The 19518-nt window shown below is 43.3% G+C and overlaps 1 protein-coding gene across 1 annotated transcript in view; it reads left to right on the top strand.

Annotated features, from left to right (window-relative positions):
- Nucleotides 1-19518, top strand: part of LOC129817105 (nesprin-2-like) — a 207966-nt gene that overhangs the window by 171128 nt on the left and 17320 nt on the right. The window contains exons 94-95 of the mRNA XM_055872054.1: nt 5319-5477; nt 9074-9240. Coding sequence (XP_055728029.1) covers nt 5319-5477; nt 9074-9240 — 326 coding nt within the window. The remainder of the gene's footprint in view (nt 1-5318; nt 5478-9073; nt 9241-19518) is intronic.

Genomic DNA, 19518 nt, shown 5'->3' with positions numbered 1-19518 from the left:
GATATGAGAGATGATTTGGTTTTGAAATGTAATACATCCTACACAGTGGAGATTTACATGGGGAATGGGTATTACATTAATAATTAAAAAACATGTGAGTAATGAAGCTATCTTTCAAATTGTGAATATTTAGCTGATATTAAGTTTTGGTACTGTATATCTACAGTATATTTTTGCCCATTACAGGCTTTCTGAAGTTGGGGATGTGCATATCATGCTTGTATGCTTCATAGAACCACAATGGAGCCCTTTATATGACAGTGTGTCCCACATGACAGTGTCCCCACAACACATGGCACTGTCCCCAGAAGGCTAACAGTTTGCAGGTGGAGCCAGTCACTGGAATGGCTGAGGGACAGATGGCCAGCCAGGGCTGTGGCCTGCCTGTGTTTCAGGAGACAGCCCCTGTCCCCTATTGTTGTGGTGGCAACGCAATTCCTCACAGGGCATAACAGGTCACAATAGAAACCGCTCCTAATGGAATATTAAGAATTTTAAGCCTCAATGGTAAGTTAAGTGAGAGAGCCACGCTCGTGAAAAAAAAAATCAACAGTGAAATTTTGGCAACCCAATGAACCAATGCCTGCCAGTTAAGCTCTTTGACCTCAAAACAATCAGCATCCCCTCCTTTGTGGAGTAATGGGAATATAATTTACACATTAAGCTCTCATTAGGAAAACGGACCATATTAATTTTATGTAAAAAAAAGCTTGACTGTCTTGAGGCCTCGCTCAATTTACTTGATTATGGGGAGTCCCCCAGGGTTCTTGCATTTGCATTGCCTTATAGTGAACTGGTACACACAACGGTTGGGATCAATTCCATTTCAACTCAGTCAATTCACAAAGTACACTGAAATACATTTTCCTTGTTGCTTTTCAATGTACAATGAAATGTGTCAGAGGTCCACATTTCTGGAACAAGCCAACTTTATACAACTGGGTCAAACTTGCATTCGGCTGCTTTAATAGGAATAAGACTGTACTGTAGGATATTTGTACCCTGCCTTTCCACTTATATCTTCTGGTAGAACTAGATTATTCACATAATGGAATGGACAGCAGGGAGGTTTTATCACAAGCACTTTTGGGCCTGTACAATTTTTCATTAGTAGCCAAAAGCACTCTTAAAGTAGCCCCCTTACTGATAGGCATCGATAGCATGGGAGCTGTAGAATACAGCTGAAAACCTTGCTCGCACAGTGATACAAAACCAATCCACTTGGATTGGCATTTTCAAAGTCCTTTGGCACTTCAGGGTATTATTTATGGGCTACTTTCAACAGACCTGCATTGTATGGTGTTATCTTTTCAATTTAGACTCAACCTCACTCACAGTGACGCAGGTATTCAGTTTAATAATAACAAACATGGAGCGATACAAAACAAGAGAAGCATCTGGACATGAAAACAGAAGCAATTAGCAATACTGCCTGATGAGTAAGGATACAGAGTGCTAGATAAAGGGGAAGTAATCAAGGTGGTGATGAAGTCCAGGCGTGCATTATGATGGGGCGCAGGTGTCCGTAATGATGGGTTGCCAGGACCGGTGGTTAGAAAACCGGCGGCGTCATGCACCAGAGTGGGAGTAGGTGTGACAGTACCCCACGACGCACTACTCCAGCCACCGGACGATGCCGGGCCAGGAGGGTGGAGTGGGCCGGTCCGGACGGAGATGGTGGAAATCTTGAATGATGTTGGGATCTAGAATGTCGTCCACCGGGACCCAACACCGCTCCTCTGAACCGTACTCCTCCCAGTCCACCAGGTACTGGAGCCAACCCCCACAACGTTGGGAGTCAGGAGGGGTGTTGTGGGGGATGGCATCCACCAAGGGACCATAAACCACCGGCCTGAGGGAAACATGAAAAGAGGGTGAGATCTGGTAGTTAGGGGGGAGCTGTAATCTATGTCACGTTGTTGATCCTCCGGAGGACCTTGAATGGCCCCACGAACTGGGGGCTGAGACTTCTTACAGGGCAGGCAGAGTGAGAGGTTCCTGGTGGAGGGCCAGACACGATCACCAGGATGGAACACAGGACCCTAACTGTGGTGGCGATCCACATGCTCCTTCTGACAGTGCGCTGGAGCCTCACGTGGGCATCGTTCCAAAACTTTTCTGCATGCTTGAACCACTCATCCACTGCAGGAGCTTCGGTCTGGCTCGGGGTCCATGGCGCCAGGGCTGGCTGATATCCCAGAACACACTGGAAGAGAGTCAGCACAATGGGGGAGTGATGCACTGTAGGAATTCTGGGCGTACTCTGCCCAGAGAAAGAACCATGCCCGTCCTGGCAGTGACTCCTCAGGAACCTCCCCAGTACCTGGTTCATCCTCTCAAACTTGTTAGACTGAGGCCGGTACCCAGAAGTGAGGCTTACTGTGACCCTCAGCTTCTCCTTCAAGGCTTTCCATACCCATGGCGTGAATTGGGGGCCACAGTCGAAGACGATTTCCTCAGGAAGGCCATCGTGCCGGAAGATCTGCTGGAATAGTGCCTCAGCGACCTGGAGAGGGGTAGGAAAACCAGAGGGATAAAAATGGCAGTAACAAAATCTATGGACAGATGGGACCAAGGGAAGCGGGAAGGGGAAGGAGTTTCCCTGCTGGAGTGTGCCGGGGAGATTGTTTGGGCACATATGGAGCATGAATTGACCTAACGGGTGACGTCCTGTGCTGACGTGGGCCACCAGTACTTTGCGGAGATGGATGAAATAGTGCACGTAATACCTGGGTGTCCAGTGGCGAAGGATGTGTATGCCCAGGTCAAGAACCGACCCCACACCTCCGTGGGTGTTACGGCTGTCCTTGCTGACAGAAGGTGGGGACCAAAACGCAGAGTGGTTAGTGTTCATTCTTTTAATGAAAATCAACGAAACACTTAAATACAAAAACAACCAACGTGACAAAACCGAAACCGTCCTGTGTGGCAACAAAACCTCCACAGGAACAAACACACACAAAACACAAGTGAAACCCTGGCTGCCTAAGTATGATTCTCAATCAGGGACAACGATTGACAGCTGTCTCTGATTGAGAATCATACCAGGCCGAACACAAAATCCCAACATAGAAAATCAACCATAGACAACCCACCCAACTCACGCCCTGACCAACTAAAATAAATACAAAACAAAGGAAAACAGGTCAGGAACGTGACAGTGGGGACGTAGATGCGCTCAGGAGGGCAGGTAGCAGGCGCGGGTTCCCTCTCCAGAGCCTGGCGGCTGTCCACATTTACGTCACAAAACACGAGGCCAATGATATGGGAGGATTGAATGGTGGCGTGGAGGGTAGTCACAGGACTCTCAACCGACGTGGAACCACAAGGTAAGGGAAAGCAGGTCTTCTGACATCCGGGTGCCCATGCAGTGGTTTTAATCCTCGACCAGGAGATGGTGGGGTAATACTGTTGGAGCCACGGGAGGCCGAGGATGATTTTGTGTACGGGACCTGTGGTGATGAGGAAGGGAAGGCTTTCCCAGTGCAAGGGCCCCACAGTGAGGGTGAGTGGTGCTGTGATGTGTGTGATAGTGCCGAATCCCAATGGTAGTTTATCCAAGGCTTGGACTGGAAAAGGAGAGGAGAGCAGATACGAGGTAATGTTCAGGGAGGAGACAAGGGCCTGGTCAATAAAATTCCCTGCGGCACCGGTGTTCACTAGAGCCGTAGAGACAACACCTGAGGGACAGCCCACCAGTGAAATGGAAACCAGGAAGTGTTTGGCGGAAAATGATGAAGAAATACTCACGCCTACCCTGGGAGACGAATGATGATGGGGCCGGCCCTCTGTCCCAGTGGACTTTGGGTTGGGACACCCCGGAAACTGCAGGAGCTGGTGCCCGAAGAAGGTTGTACAGGCTGATGGCCATTGATGTGTGCTTTCCAAGCAAAGGTTATCATCCCGGCATTCCAACTCCGTCTGGACCTCCTTGCGCAGTCCTTTTCGGAATAGGGTGCGTAGCGCCGGCTTATTCCATCTGCTGGAGGCTGGCACAGTCCGGAAGATGAGGGTGTACTCCGCAGCGGTCTGGGCACCACCCCCGGGCAGCAGGGAAATTACCGTGGCAACCTTGGACCTCTCGTTGGGCGAAATAGAGGGAGCACTGGAGTAGGAAGTCACAGCATTTGGATGGAGTCCAGTCATATTTGTCCAGGAGGAACATTTGGGCATCGCTGACCAGGGTGGACTGCTGTGTAGGATGGGGGACTGGCTCGCTGGGACGACTCTTGGTAGAAGGCCCTTCGCTAGTTGGAGGTTAACTCTCTCGGGTGGTGTCGAGGCAGTGGAGGACACGGAGGATCTCGTCTATAGCCGCACCCAGTTGCGCCAGCTGATCATGGTGTTGGAGTAGATGTCCCTGTTTGTCGATCATCTGGTAGATGTCTTCCTCTTCTGCTGCTTCCATATTTTGAGGCAGTATTCTGTAACAGCAGGAAGCAGGTGCAGTTGGTGAGTTTAATAATAACGAACATGGAGCAATACTCCCGTGTAGGATGTGACGCGTCTGGACATGAAAACAGAACCAATACTTCCTGATGAGTGAGGGTACAAAGTGCTAGATAAAGTGAAAGTAATCAAGGTGGTGATGAAGTCCAGGTGTGCATGATGATGGGGTGCAGGTGTGCATAATGATGGTTTCCAAGACCGGTTGTTAGTAAACCTGGCGACAGGTGTAGCAGGAGCGGGAGTAGGCGTGACACAGTTAGTTGACAGTGCCTGTTTTTGTGTTAAATGTGGCCAACTTCTCAGGTTTTTCTGTTATGGTCTGGGTGTTGAAGTAACTTGACAAAATATAGCATTTTGGACCTGAGATCTGTTTTACGTCAATCAGAATAACATTACTGAAGGTATTATTTAACTTAACTTTCAGTTACTGCTGTTAAAGCGGCTAAAATTATTCATTTAAATTGAGGTGGCCATATAGTTCCAGACTGGAGGGGCAAGACCTAGCTTGAGTGCCAGTCTGTTTGTGCTATCATGTCAACTCCCTCATTGTCATGTCATGTTTGCAAATGATTAGGCGAAAGCACAAACAGATCTGGGACCAGGCTAGGAAAGACCCCCATCACAATGTTTTTTCCGCATCTGATTGTCAATCCCTTCCCCTGTTAGTCTATCAAGCAAAATCCAGTCCTTGAGGATCGCACTTAACGTAGATTTCCGTTCCTCCCTTGAACTCAATTGCAAAGCGCAAAATCCAGCAAGCACTGGGAATTGAGTTTGACACCCTGTCAAGAAACCTAATACATGAATGCATGGTACATTCCAGTGTTTCACATGTGGCAACATATACTCACCCTCCCTTCTCTTCTCAGGTATCCCTACGCAGGCAGGAGATCGCCGACCGGCTCAGTGCCTGGACCATCTTCAATGACAAGAACAAGGAGCTGTGCGACTGGCTGACCCAGATGGAGAACAAGGTGTCGCACAGCGGAGACCTCAGCCTCGAGGAGATGGTGGAGAAACTGAAGAAGGTAACTGGGGTACAGTGCACATTTTAGGACATATCCTCCGATGCCTTAAGTGTAAACCGTATATAAAATTGTCACTTACAATTGGCGACATAGTGGTAAACATTTTGGGGAAAATGCTTTATGATGGTTGAGTTGACCTACAACGTAAAAAACGAATGCTAACATTGCCAGTTTAGTTTTGTGTAATTGCTTTTTACAATGTAAAAAGGCACATAGAGGGTGTTTTTGCTCCACTACCATCCTGGTCACAATCCATTCTTTCAAGAATGGATACGCAGTATACCTTACCTTGCAGACCATGCTGGGTCCATAGAATTATACACAGATGTAGGATCTTAATTAGGTCACCCTGTTGCTGAAGAACTTTCCTGTAATGCAGGAAATGTAAAGCTTGTAGTGTATTTGAGGTCTAAAAAGGCTTCGGAAGTTTGTAATTTCCACTTTGAAATTTCAGACTTTATTTTCCCTTCTGAAAAATGTATCAACCTCTACAAAATGTTCAATTAAAGGACAATTCCGACAATTTATAAAAAGTTATTATGCTGTTAGTATATGTGTACTATTGTAAGATTTGATACACATTTTGATGTTTTATCATTTTTGTTAGTGACACTGCACGATTCATTGTTTTTGTCATTTTGAAGCTTCTGTATTGCGCTCGTCTACAGCATACTATGATTCCCAGGGTGCATTTAATCTCCCATGATGCAATTCTAAGCATGCAGTTACTGTAGCTTAGCTAGCTGGCTATATCAAGCTCAGACGAAGCTTACTCTAAATATGTAGAGAGGTTGATAGTTAAGCAACAAAACCAAGGCGTGCTCAAATATGTGGTAAAACAGACAGGGTTGGCTTAGATTGTTGATAACATGTTAACTACAGTATATTTCATTCCCAATGTATATTGAATGTATATTGAAAACATAAAGTTGCACAATGAGCACTTGTGTCTCAAATACGTCATTACCGTTGTTGGTTAGCTAACACATTTTAGACATGTTATCATAGACATCAGTCAATGTATCACTCAACTCGCTCTTACCTACTACCTCAAAACAAGACATATTAAGAACAAGATCAAAAAAGTTGAAACGAGCCACTTACAATTTACCATGTGGCGGTTTCTTGTCATTGTTGCTATCTGGCCATCCAGAACAGAAACAACACACATCCATCTGCACCTTTTGAAGCGCGCACATCATTTTCGTGACGTTGTCAGCTAACCCTTTTATTGCTTATGGCACAAGTTATGAGTGCATTTCACATTACTTTTGGGTTGTAAATATATTTTAATGCTTGCATGAATGTCATGCTGTGAATATATGTTCATATCAATAACAGGTTTCCATCCAACCTTTTTATGCGAGTAAAGTGTATGTCGGATAAAACATGATGGAAACAGGCCTGATGGAAACAGAAAATTGATGGACGCTTCTCCCACTCTGTCACGGATGCCATGGTTGCCCTTAGTTTGAAGATGTAATCCAGAGACAGGTGTTTTATACAACAGCCTTCTGTGTGTTATCTTGTCGACTCCCTCTGCATATTTGCAATCAAACGGCAGAATTTGTTCCATCTCCTTAGCTATCGTAGTCTAATTCCACCGAGCATTCCACTAATTTCAAAACTTGGTAGTCCAGAAAGTGGAGAGCAACACTTTGTAGTTCCACTACGTGATATCTTTTTTAAGTCTCGTTAGAGAAGACTACCTACACATACTGACCAGCTCATGTTATTGACAGAAGCGTGCTACAGTACATGGCAGACCAATCCATTATCTCAGCCAATCATGGCTAGTTGGAAGGTTCCTGGCTTTTTCCGTGGCTAAACAAACTATGTTCATAATTTAACAATTTAATTCATATTTACAGATGGCATACAAGATTGTTATTAAGACACATGAAAGTTCACATGTTCCAGAATGCATTTCTGCCCAAAATGTTTACTTTCAAAGGCCTCTCCTGTGAAGTAGTGACTCGCGACACACACCTAGTTTCCTGAAAGGAGTCACATATAGCAGGGAGTTCCAATATAATCATAAAACTACAGACAGGTTATATAGATTGCTGAAAATGACTATCCAGCATTTATTGTATTAGTCATCTCAGTGAACATATTTGAAAACATGACAGAGGTGCAGTCAACAGACATGACATCATAAAATTACCCTAAAACTGTGTAGGACATCACTAAATACTTCATAATAACAACTCAAATGTTAAGTGACGGAGTTGTCCTTTTATTATAATCCACATTAATTAGCATTTGCTATTGCTGCAGGATTATTTTCCCACTGTAGCAAATGGGCTCAAATTAAGATCCTACATCTGTCTGGCTGTGTCTTTAGTGGCTATTGATCTGAATGGTCTTGATTGGTATGGTAAACAGTGCAGTGAAAATCTCTGTAGATTCAAACCCAATCCTGGTTAGATAGATTAACCTTTTAATCTCTGGTGGTTACATAACCACTAGAGGCCCAGCTCACACACACAGTGTAGCCCAGACGATAGAGGTAATGTGGGTGTTCATCTGAGGGAGTCTGCCAGGTGTCCTCAGGCCAGGTGACTGGACTGGGGAAAGGAGTCCCTGTGGACCTCCCTCATCTTGGTACAATCCACTCCTCTTATGAGAATCACACCCAGTCACTCTCCCACATTTTTTACCTGTATTATGCACGTTTGTGACATTATATATCACATGCTTGGTTCCATAATGAGAGCGGTAATCCTACAAAGTGTACAATTTCTGATAGAAACGTGAACAGACAAAGTAAACGGGTTTACATACCATATTTTACTGTATGTAAGGCAGAATGGGTACATGAGGATTTGTCCAACCCCTTTCTTCATGTACAGTACAACAATGGCCCTTTCTATTGAATTTAACCTAGATAACGCCTCATTTTCTTTCTCATCATCGACAGTAGTCATTTAGTACACAGGGTGTGTTCATGTTTTTGATGTGGTGTGAGAATAAATAAATCAATTTAACGCTTGAAATAGAAAGTGATTTTTGTTTATCAGCCCCTTCTCTTGTGTGCACCCCTTGATCAAAGCTTAAAGCAGAAGTTCATGATTTTAGAACTTGATGTTAGCCACATAAAATTACAATAATAATAATAATAATTTAATAGGATCTCAATGGTTAGCCACTATAAACTACAGGTAATTTTAGCCACTGCTAGCTAACAATCAATGGAAGCGATAGGGGCAGTCTTTTTTTATGGCCTAATCACCTTTAAGTGCCATCACCCATATGTAGTTGATTTCAGTTGATTTAAGTTTGGCCATGACATTTAAAAAATTGCACAATTGCCTCAATTGTTTGAAATACCCCTAAAAATTATTTGGAGATACCTGAGTGAGTGGGTAGCCGAAAGAGGGCTGTGAGAAGGCTGTGAGAAGAAGTTGTCATCGACCCCCCCCCCCCCCTATCTGATGTAAATACGTATTTGAAATGCACTTGATGTAGCTGAAAGTACATTATTTGAAATATGTATTTGACCCAGGTTTGGTAGTCTGCTCCCTCTCCTTGAAAGACAGATTTCGGTGATCTGAAAAGAGCAGTATTATTCTTCATCTTTATCTTCTTCATAGGACTGTATGGAGGAGATCAACCTGTTCAGTGAGAACAAAAGCCACCTCAAGCAGCTGGGGGAGCAGCTGATGCTGGCCAGTGACCAGGCCAAGCAGGCCCAGCTCCACGGCACCTTGAGGGACGCCAGGGACCGTTGGCAGCACCTCTTCCACCACATAGAGGCCAGGTGAGGCTAGCACACTTAAAAACTGGGCTCAGGTTTTTTTTAAATTGTTTTCCAATGACAGAGACAGTATGAAAAGAAGGGGAGACGGAGAGAAGAGCCGGGATTCATACCCACACAGGCTATTGCTACTAGCGGAAGGTAGCCTAAGCGGTTGGTCCCGGAATGGAAAGGTCTCTAGTTTGAATCCCCTAGCCAACAAGGTGAAAAATCTGTCTATGTGCCCTTGAGCAACGCTCCAGGTTTGCCGTTGATAATGACTCACCCTGGCTGCGACCCCACTCTCAGGGAGAGTTGGGATATGCAAGAAACATATTTAGGACAAATATAAGCACCCACCAAATTATTGCTTCTATTACTAGGCCTACTACTACTGCTTCTACTACAATACTACCACCACTAGCACTACTACTACTTCTACTACTACTACAACCACAATGGTAAGGGATACAGAAGCTGCAACAAGACAACAAGCGACTTCATATCCTTCCTTGTCTCAGTTTGGTGGGTGAACCTTTCTTTTATTCAACCTCCCGTCTGTCTGCCAGGTCAGGTGCCACCCTGGCCGAATGTTGACAGTTGCTTTGTGCTCTTCAGGAGGCCAATTTTTTTTCAACAAAATTGTATTTGTCACGTACACAGTTTACAGCATTTATAAATGGTGCAGTGAAATGCTTGCGTGGTAGCTCCCTCAATATTGCAGTACAATAATCAATATCCATAATAAAAGGCCAAATGAAAAATAAAAAATATCAAGTCAAATAAAAAACATCAAGTAATTAGAAGGTAGTATGCAAAGTAGTAACTGATATGTATGATTATGAATGTGCCATGTCAAGTATGACTGTATTTACAAACATAAATGGAATAGTGACTAGGTCGCGCAGTTAAATAAATAGTATAAATAGAGCAACAGCAATGACAGTATGTGTGGTTGTGTGTGTGTATGTGTGTGCGCGCTTGTGTGTAAGGTTTTCATGTATGGAGAGTCAGTGTTGCAAATAGTTTCTAGCTGCAGATAGTCTTTAACATGTAAATAGTCTCTAAGCCTGTTGGTCTGAGACCCGATGCTCCGATACCACAGAGCTCAGCTTGTCTGGGTGACAGACACCACAGACACAACGGATGGCACATTGTTCATAGTGAGTGCTGTGAGTGTTGTTCACAGTGGCAACATCGTTTAGCACTACGGCTAGTCAGCTTTTATGCTAACCGGATAACAGATGCTGACAGGGGGTCCAGGCTATCGTTAGCGCCAGTAGGCTGTAGTGCTGTTTCCTATTGTTTAGCCCCCACCACGTCACGGCTAATGCGGGGCGACAGAACCCCCACCCCCTTCTCCTCCCACTCCAACTTGCTTTGGTCCCCTCCACTCTTGGGCTGACCAAGGGGGACTCGAAGGCAGACATAAGGCCATATGGTACAGTCCTAGACTTTTGAGGGGGGCCATACACGCTAAATCCCCTCTGATTCCAAGACTGTCCATCTGTCTGTGGATACGCACGGTGGCTGGCTATGTAGACAGTAGATGATAATGACTATAACAAAAGTGATTGTACAGCAGCTGCAAAGCTGAAGGAACATTGGTGAACTACAGGGTACAGTGTGAGTTACTTTAAAGTTTCTGCCATAGTGGGTCCTTGACTATTCTTTGGGGGTGGGCCATCACCACTCCTGACACCTACAGTGGGGAGAACAATTATTTGATACACTGCCGATTTTGCAGGTTTTCCTACTTACAAAGCATGTAGAGGTCTGTAATTTTTATCATAGGTACACTTCAACTGTGAGAGACGGAATCTAAAACAACAATCCAGAAAATCACATTGTATGATTTTTAAGTAATTAATTTGCATTTTATTGCATGACATAAGTATTTGATCACCTACCAACCAGTAAGAATTCCAGCTCTCACAGACCTGTTCGTTTTTCTTTAAGAAGCCTTCCTGTTCTCCACTCATTACCTGTATTAACTGCACCTGCTTGAACTCGTTACCTGTATGAAAGACACCTGTCCACACACTCAATCAAAGTGGGAAACAAAGGCTGAGCGTTGCTAGGTTGAAACAGGTATGACACGTGCCCAGGGTCCCCCATTTGATTTTGTTAGTCACTTACTCAGATATGATATTAACATGTCATAAATCATGGCAAAATGAGTAGAATTGCAGGAAATGAGCTGTAAAACTGCAAAACAAATTGTTCTGTAACGCAGACTTATTTCTTTACCTTATGTTAATACGATACTTTTCTGCTAACAGATCCCTCTGTAAGTATTAAATTATAGTTTTTAATCCGGGTGCTGAGTTAATGAGAGTTAATGTGTAGCGGCTAATTTATTGCTAATAGGCTATGTGTTTGTAGATTGACTGAGGTGAATTAAGCTGAAGCTGGGGTCATTTTTGCTTGTTTTTGTTGTTCTCCAAACACCATTTTACAGTTTTTAAATGGTATAGAAATGCAGTAAATGAGCTTCAACTTTCTTAAAATGTCCTGACCTCCAGACCTCAATAAAACTCAGACCCTCGCTACGGCCCTGAGAGCATTGTTTGCTAAGCTAAAGGTTAAGCTTGGAGTAGCATGACATTGTTCTTGCTACTGGTCTATGGACAGGTTTGCGTGTTGTTTTTATTTTGATGATTAAGGTTCGGGTTTGGGGAGGGTGAGCTGATCCTACGTCTGTTCTTAATACATCTTGTACCCGGACCATTATAAGTTCAGGAAGTCACTCCTACACTCTCTAAAAGTCTCAGGCGAGACGTGTGTGGTGACCATTGTTACTATATAACTGTAACCTCTATAGAGCCTTGTCTCCAAGCGACTTGAACCCCCCCCCGTAGCGACGGTCACTTTGTTTGCCTTGCTTTTTTCTCCCTTTCCCTTAATGTTCTCTCTCTCCATACCTCTTCACACGTTCTTTGTCCCTCTATCCATCCTTCTCTTCCTATACACTGGCTCAGCATGGAGGCTTGCCCTGGGGCTCAGTGTCTTTTGTGTGGCCCAGTGTCACTACTCTTTGTTGGGCTGTCAGATTTTGCGAGAGGTGTGGGAGGGAATGTGGGTCTCATGGTTCGTTTAGTTTGGTTTGGTATAATTTTGATTAGTTTAGTGTGGTTTACTTTAGTTTTGTTTGGGCTCAGTTTGGTTTAGTTTAGTGCTTGGTTAAGTTTAGTTTAGTTTTGTTACATGTATACTGTATATTAAGAGTTTAAAGCTGAATTGCAGTACAATACATATAAGTTGCACTGCTGCGAGCTGCACATTCTTCTGGTCACCTCAATTCAAACCTCCTATTTTCTGGTCAGATAAAACCTGTTAAACAGTATAATGCATTATCCTCATGATTCCTGTAATAAAAGTGTCTACCTGATGCTGTGTCTGACTGTTTCACAGAGGCCAGCTGCTGTAGTGAGCCTCTCACGCTCTCTCTCCCCCCTCGTGTGCCCCTCGTGATTGTATAACATTTCAAAATGTAATGCAGGACAAAAAATACTTTGGAAGCAACTAGTTGTCCATATCAAAGAGAATAGAGTCTCAGCTTTCTATAGGTATAATTTTATTTCTCAACGATCATTATTGCGCTCAAGGGACACTGTTTTACAAACAATATATCTGATGTCTTTGAACTACGAAGGGTACGGAATTGTGCATCAGCCATCGTAAGTGCACTGATAGCAACGTTTTATTAGGACATTACATTTACTATTATATTAATACATTAGCAGTAGATATTATATTTAGTTAGCTATCTAGCTAATGTGTTTTGAGGTGGTTCCTCAGGTGGTGAATTAGGTCTTTATTTAAGTGATAATGCCTGAGAAGCCGGTGTTTAGAGGATATATTTGCATGGGCCGGCAAACCGTGCCAATATATCCTCCAAACACCGGCTTCATACAATGGGTTACCAACATATTCAAATATTTTCATTTAAAATGTTCTTTTGAATAATTTATTCATACTATTTCATCCTTCCACAAGATATAGTCCCGACACAAATCTAGGGTTGCTACCCAAGCCGGCTGATCATTCGTTCTATCGGTTTGGTTGCCAGAGACACGACCCAGTCGTTCAGTCTTTTGTTCGTTCTAAATGTTCCATTGCCATACTGGCTGGCAACGTTCTTATCTCTTGCTTGCTAGCCAACTACATCGAACTTACAGTCATGTCAAACAGTGCAGCCAGAATAACAGCAAAGTAGCTACATTTGTGTTTGTTGAAGCTGTTTTCTAGTGACATCTACAGTATTTGGATACATCCATAACAATGAGCTAATGAACCTCCCGGGTGGCGCAGTGATCTAAGGCACTGCATCACAGTGCTAGCAGTGCCACCAGAAATTCTGGGTTTGAGCCCAGGCTCTGTCACAGCCGGCCGCGACCGGGAGGCCCATGGGGCGGCGCACAATTGGCCCAGTGTTGTCCGGGTTGGGGAGGGTTTGGCCGGCAGGGATATCCTTGTCTCATCGCGGACTAGCAACTCCTGTGTCGGGCCGGGCGCAGTGCACGCTGACCAGGTCGCCAGGTGTATGGTGTTTCCTCTGACACATTGGTACGGCTGGCTTCCGGGCTGGATGCGCACTGTGTTAAGAAGCAGTGCGGTTGGGTTGTGTTTCGGAGGACGCGTGGCTCTCGACCTTCGCCTCTCCCGAGTCCGTACGGGAGTTGCAGCGATGAGACAAGACTGCAACTACTACCAATTGGATACCACGAAATTGGGGGGAAAAAAGGGGTAAAATATATATATTTTTTTAAACAATGAGCTAATATGCGATTTCGCCTGGCATAGAAAATGTGCTATCTTGTTAGTAACACAATCACCTCAAACTGAAGTTGGAAAGACAGCAAACTAGCTGCACTTAGTTTTGTTTTACCTGTTTTCTATTGATAGTTTTTTGTATATATCCATAAAAATTATGCTGATTCATGATTTCAACTGGCTGAGAAAAGCTGCCTGCCTATCTGTCTCATCCCGACTCCCAACACGTTCATTACTATGGGACAGCTGGAGATCAAATTTGAACAATAAAACAATGGTGCAAATGCCAGAGCGACCGAGAGCAAGGTTTATACAAATCTCTGCTGTTGAAAACTAAATGTTAGTCTGAAAGAAATTTGAGATAATGTCTAAATACTTTTTATAGTGGAGCTCAAGTTTATAGATTGCATGGCTGGGCTGATGAGAGTGGATTGCGCAGCCAGATGGAACAGAGTAAATAGGCATTTTAACTTCATAGATTTAGCCGGTGTTAACTTGTGGAATTGACATCGGCTGGAATGCGGTTTTAACCAATCAGCATTCAGGATTAGAACCACCCGTTGTATAAATAATATTAGTGCACATAAAGATGAAGGCATTTATCTCTGTTGAACAAAGAAATCTGAACATTCTGGAGCCCTATTTTACCAGTAAAATAGAACAAAAATAGCCTAATTGTCAACCCAAAATTTAAGTTGCATATCAAAATATTTTGAATCATGCATTCCTGCTTGGACATGTTAGATGTAATAACTTATTTATTGAATACTATCTCAGTGAAAGCATTGTGAATGACTTTATAAAATTATGACTAAAATGTATTCTGTTGTGTGACGCTGCAACAAAAACAATTGTGGGTTGCCACCAAATCATTGCCTGGTGCCACCAGGGGGGAAATGTTTGTCTGGAGACCTGATTTAGTATATATGTAGCATTTATGAGTTTTATCTGCTATATATGGAATGTGAAAGCCACATTATAGACTTCACTTTTTTGTTAGCTAATTTATGAGATACTGAATATTGACTTTCTCTTAATGCAAAGATAAGTGGCACACATGATGCACGTACACACAAACACTTAAACACACACACACACAGACAGACACACTCACTTTCACTATTAACGAAAACTCTCCCTCAAGTAGAAGACAGTATTAAGTGCTACCAGGGGGTTAGCAGAAGGATCTAACCTGCACACACTTAGGCTTATTTTTCTCTAAAGAGCAGCTTTTTGTAATCAAATGTAGTCATGGCAACATTTTCTGTGTTCTGTGTTGCTCAGTTGCCATGGTGACATTTGAAGGGCCAGGGGACACCTGGGAAAAAAGTGGGGGGTGCAGAGTAATAGTCGCCTGGGTTCCAGTCTCTTTAGCTAATCCACTCCCTGTACTCCATATCATATGCCAAAGAGACTGGCCTTTCTGCCGTCTTCAAATATGAACATTCTATCATTAATGATCTTGATGAGAATGGAGGATTTGATCCTGATTCGCTCACCCTCACAACTATCCTCCAATCACATTTATTATGCAAATATTGGAACTATAATTTTTTCTCTCCACAGAACTCTTGCAATCCCTTTGCTAAGTAACTGTTTGTCTGTCCAGACGAAACCAGTCTGTCAAAAGTTGCTAGCTCACATCTAAATTGCCTAACTAAATAGCTACATACTGGAATTCCAACCACACAACCACATCTAAACTTAGTTTAGATTTTAAGGCTCAAAATACAACAACTTGCCGAGCTAACAGCTGAATGTTTCCAATTCTGTTTTCGAGGCTCAACATGTTGTCATGGAAAATAATAATGTTATTTCCAACAACCATTGAGCAACTCTGCCTTAAATCCAGCGCATATTGAACATTGAGATTGAGGAGACCTTGGCCTTTCGACAATGACAAGGAGTGGAATGTAAAGAGACTGGTACTCAGACTATGGTAGTAGTGGCTATAGGAGTTTATAGTATACAATGCTATTTAAAAAATGTATTATTTAAGAACAAGTTAACTACTGACTTTCAGCATGCATATAAGGAAGGACAGTCAACTTGTACTGCATTGACTTCGATGACTGATGATTGGCTAAAATAAATGTATAATAAGATGATAGTTGGAGCTGTATTGTTAGTTTTCAGTGCAGCCTTTGATGTTATTGATCATAATTTGTTATTGAAAAAACTTGCTTGTTATGACTTTGAATCACCTGCCATCACATGGTTGGAGAGTTACATATCAAATAGAACTCAGAGACTATTCTTCAATGGAAGCTTCTCTAACATCAGATATGTGCACAGTGGTATCCCACAGGGCAGTTGCCTTTTTTCACACTTAACAGTTTCCTGTGTGTATTAAGAATGGTCCATCACCCAAAGGCATTATGTGTGTCACGTCCTGACCATAGAAAGCTTTTATTTTCTATGGTAGAGTAGGTCAGGGCGTGACTGGGGGGTTGTTCTAGTTTATATTTTCTATGTGGGGTTCTAGGTTTATTTTCTATGTTGGTGATTTATATGATTCCCAATTAAAGGCAGCTGGTTATTGTTGTCTCTAATTGGGGATCATACTTAAGTAGCATTTTTTTCCACCTGTGGGTTATGGGGATATTGTTTATGTTTAGTTGCCTGTTGGCACTGCATTGTCGTCACGGTTCGTTTATTCTTTATTTGTTTTGTATGTGTAAGTTTCACTTCATTCATTAAAAGTATGTGGAACTCAAAGTACGCTGCGTCACGAACATCGTGACAATGTGCCAGTATAGAATTCAACCAATGTCAGATTGATGATCTAAGGAAAGAGAACACGGTGCTGAAAGGTATTGTTGGACTCTTTAAATAATGGCACCGGAGAGGATTGCTCCCGTTTTATTGGCTCTTAACCAACCGTGCAATTTTTTTTCACATTGTTTATAACTTATTTTGTACATAATGTTGCTGCTCTCTTCTGACCAAAAAGAGCTTCTGGACATCAGAACAGTGATTACTCACCTTGAATTGGATGAATACTTTTTCTTTAATGAGTCGGAGGAGAGGGATTTATTCCAAACACTCGAATAGGCCCTCATCCCCGTCATTCTCTGGAGAAAATGTTTTAGATTTGGCGGAAGGAGATCGGGGTGCCTTGTGAGGATCAGGCGATGAGTGGCTAATCTGCCTTTGCCATCCGTACTTTGCTTACAATTGCTGGAAAATAAATGGGACGAACTAAAAGCACGTATATCCTACCAATGGGACGTTAAAAACTGTAATATCTTATGTTTCACCGGGTCGTGGCTGAACGACGACATTAATAACATACAGCTGGCGGGTTATATGCTTTCGGCAGGATAGAACAGCAGCCTCTGGTAAGACAAGGGGTGGGGGTCTATATATATTCATAAAGAACAGCTGGTGCACGATATCTAAGGAAATCTCAAGGTTTTGCTCGCCTGAGGTAGAGTATCTCACGATAAGCTGCAGACCACGCTATCTACCTAAGGAGTTTTCATCTGTATTTTTAGTTGCTGTCTACATACCGCCACAGACCGATGCTGGCACTAAGACCGCACTGAATGAGCTGTATTCCACCATAAGCAAACAGGAAAATGCTCATCCAGAGGCTGCGTTCCTAGTGGCCAGGGACTTTAATGCAGGGAAACTTAAATCAGTTTTACCTAATTTCTATCAACATGTTAAATGTGCAACCAGAGGGAAAAAAACTGTAGACCACCTTTACTCCACACACAGAGACGCGTACAAAGCTCTCCGTCGCCCTCCATTTGGCAAATCTTACCATAATTATATCCTCCTGATTCCTGCTCACAAGCAAAATTAAAGCAGGAAGCACCAGTGACTCGGTCAATAAAAAAGTGGTCAGATGAAGCCGATGCTAAACTACAGGACTGTTTTGCTAGCACAGACTGGAATATGTTCCGGGATTCTTCCGATGGCATTGAGGAGTACACCACATCAGTCACTGACTTCATCAATAAGTGCATCGATGACGTCGTTCCCACAGTGACTGTACGTACATACCCCAACCAGAAGCCATGGATTACAGGCAATATCCGCTAAAGGGTAGAGCTGCCTATTTCAAGAAGTGGGACTCTAACCCGGAAGCTTATAAGAAATCCCACTATGCCCTCTGACGAACCATCAAACAGGCAAAACATCAATACAGGACTAAGATCAAATCGTACTACACCAGCTCCGATGCTCGTCGGATGTGGGAGGGCTTGCAAACTATTACAGACTACAAAGGGAAGCACATCCGAGAGCTTCCCAGTGACACAAGCCTACCAGACAACCTAAATAACTTATATGCTCGCTTCGAGGCAAGAAACACTGAAACATGCATGAGAGCATCACCTGTTCTGGACGACTGTGTGATCATGCTCTCCGCAGCCGATGTGAGTAAGACCTTTAAACAGGACAACATTAACAAGGCCGCAGGGCCAGACGGATTACCAGGACGTGTACTCCGAGCATGCGCTGACCAACTGGCAAGTGTCTTCACTGACATTTTCAACCTATCCCAGTCTGAGTCTGTAATACCAACATGTTTCAAGCAGACCACCATAGTCCCTGCGCCCAAGAACACTAAGGTAACTTGCCTAGGTGACTACCGACCCGTAGCACTCACATCTGTAGCCATGAAGTGCTTTGAAAGGCTGGTCATGGCTCACATCAACACCATTATTCCAGAATACCTAGACCCACTCCAATTTGCATACAGATCCACAGATGATCCCTTTCACACCTGGACAAAATAAACACCTATGTGAGAATGCTATTTGTTGACTACAGCTCAGCGTTCAGCACCATAGTGCCCTCAAAGCTCATCACTAAGCTAAGGACACTGCGACTTAACACCTCCCTCTGCAATTGGATCCTGGACTTCCTGATGGGCTGCCCCCAGGTGGTAAGGGTAGGTAACAACACATCCGCCACGTTGATCCTCAAAACGGGAGCCCCTCAGGGGTGCGTGCTTAGTCCCCTCCTGTACTCCCTGTTCACTCATGACTGCACGACTCCATCATTAAGTTTGCCGATGACACAACAGTGGTAGGCCTGATCATTCCAGTTGAAGCTGGTTGAGAGAATGCAAAGCATGTGCAAAGCTGTCATCAAGGCAAATGGTGTCTACTTTGAAGAATCTCAAATATATATATTTTGATTTGTTCAACACTTTTGTGGTTACTACTTGATTCCGTACGTGTTATTTCATAGTTTTGATGTCTTTACTATTATTCTACAATGTAGAAATTAGTAAAAATGAAGAAAAACCCTTGAATGAGTAGGCGTTCTAAAACTTTTGACCGGTAGTGTATATGCCTTATCTGAAAATCAAACTACTATATTTGCAGATTATACTACAATTTATACAGCAAGACTATAGGTTCAACAGGTACAGCAAGCTCTACATGTAGATCTGGGAAATATTTGCCTGAACAAACTTGTTTTGAAAACCAAGGTTATGTTGGTCTGTTCCACCAGGAAAAGGCCAACACAGCATGGGATACAATTAAGTATGGGGGGAGTACAAATTGA

This window comes from Salvelinus fontinalis, chromosome 20 (assembly GCF_029448725.1).
Source record: "Salvelinus fontinalis isolate EN_2023a chromosome 20, ASM2944872v1, whole genome shotgun sequence".
Taxonomy (NCBI): domain Eukaryota; kingdom Metazoa; phylum Chordata; class Actinopteri; order Salmoniformes; family Salmonidae; genus Salvelinus; species Salvelinus fontinalis.
The sequence above is the reverse complement of the archived record's forward strand: the minus strand, read 5'-3'. Positions and strand labels throughout refer to the sequence as shown.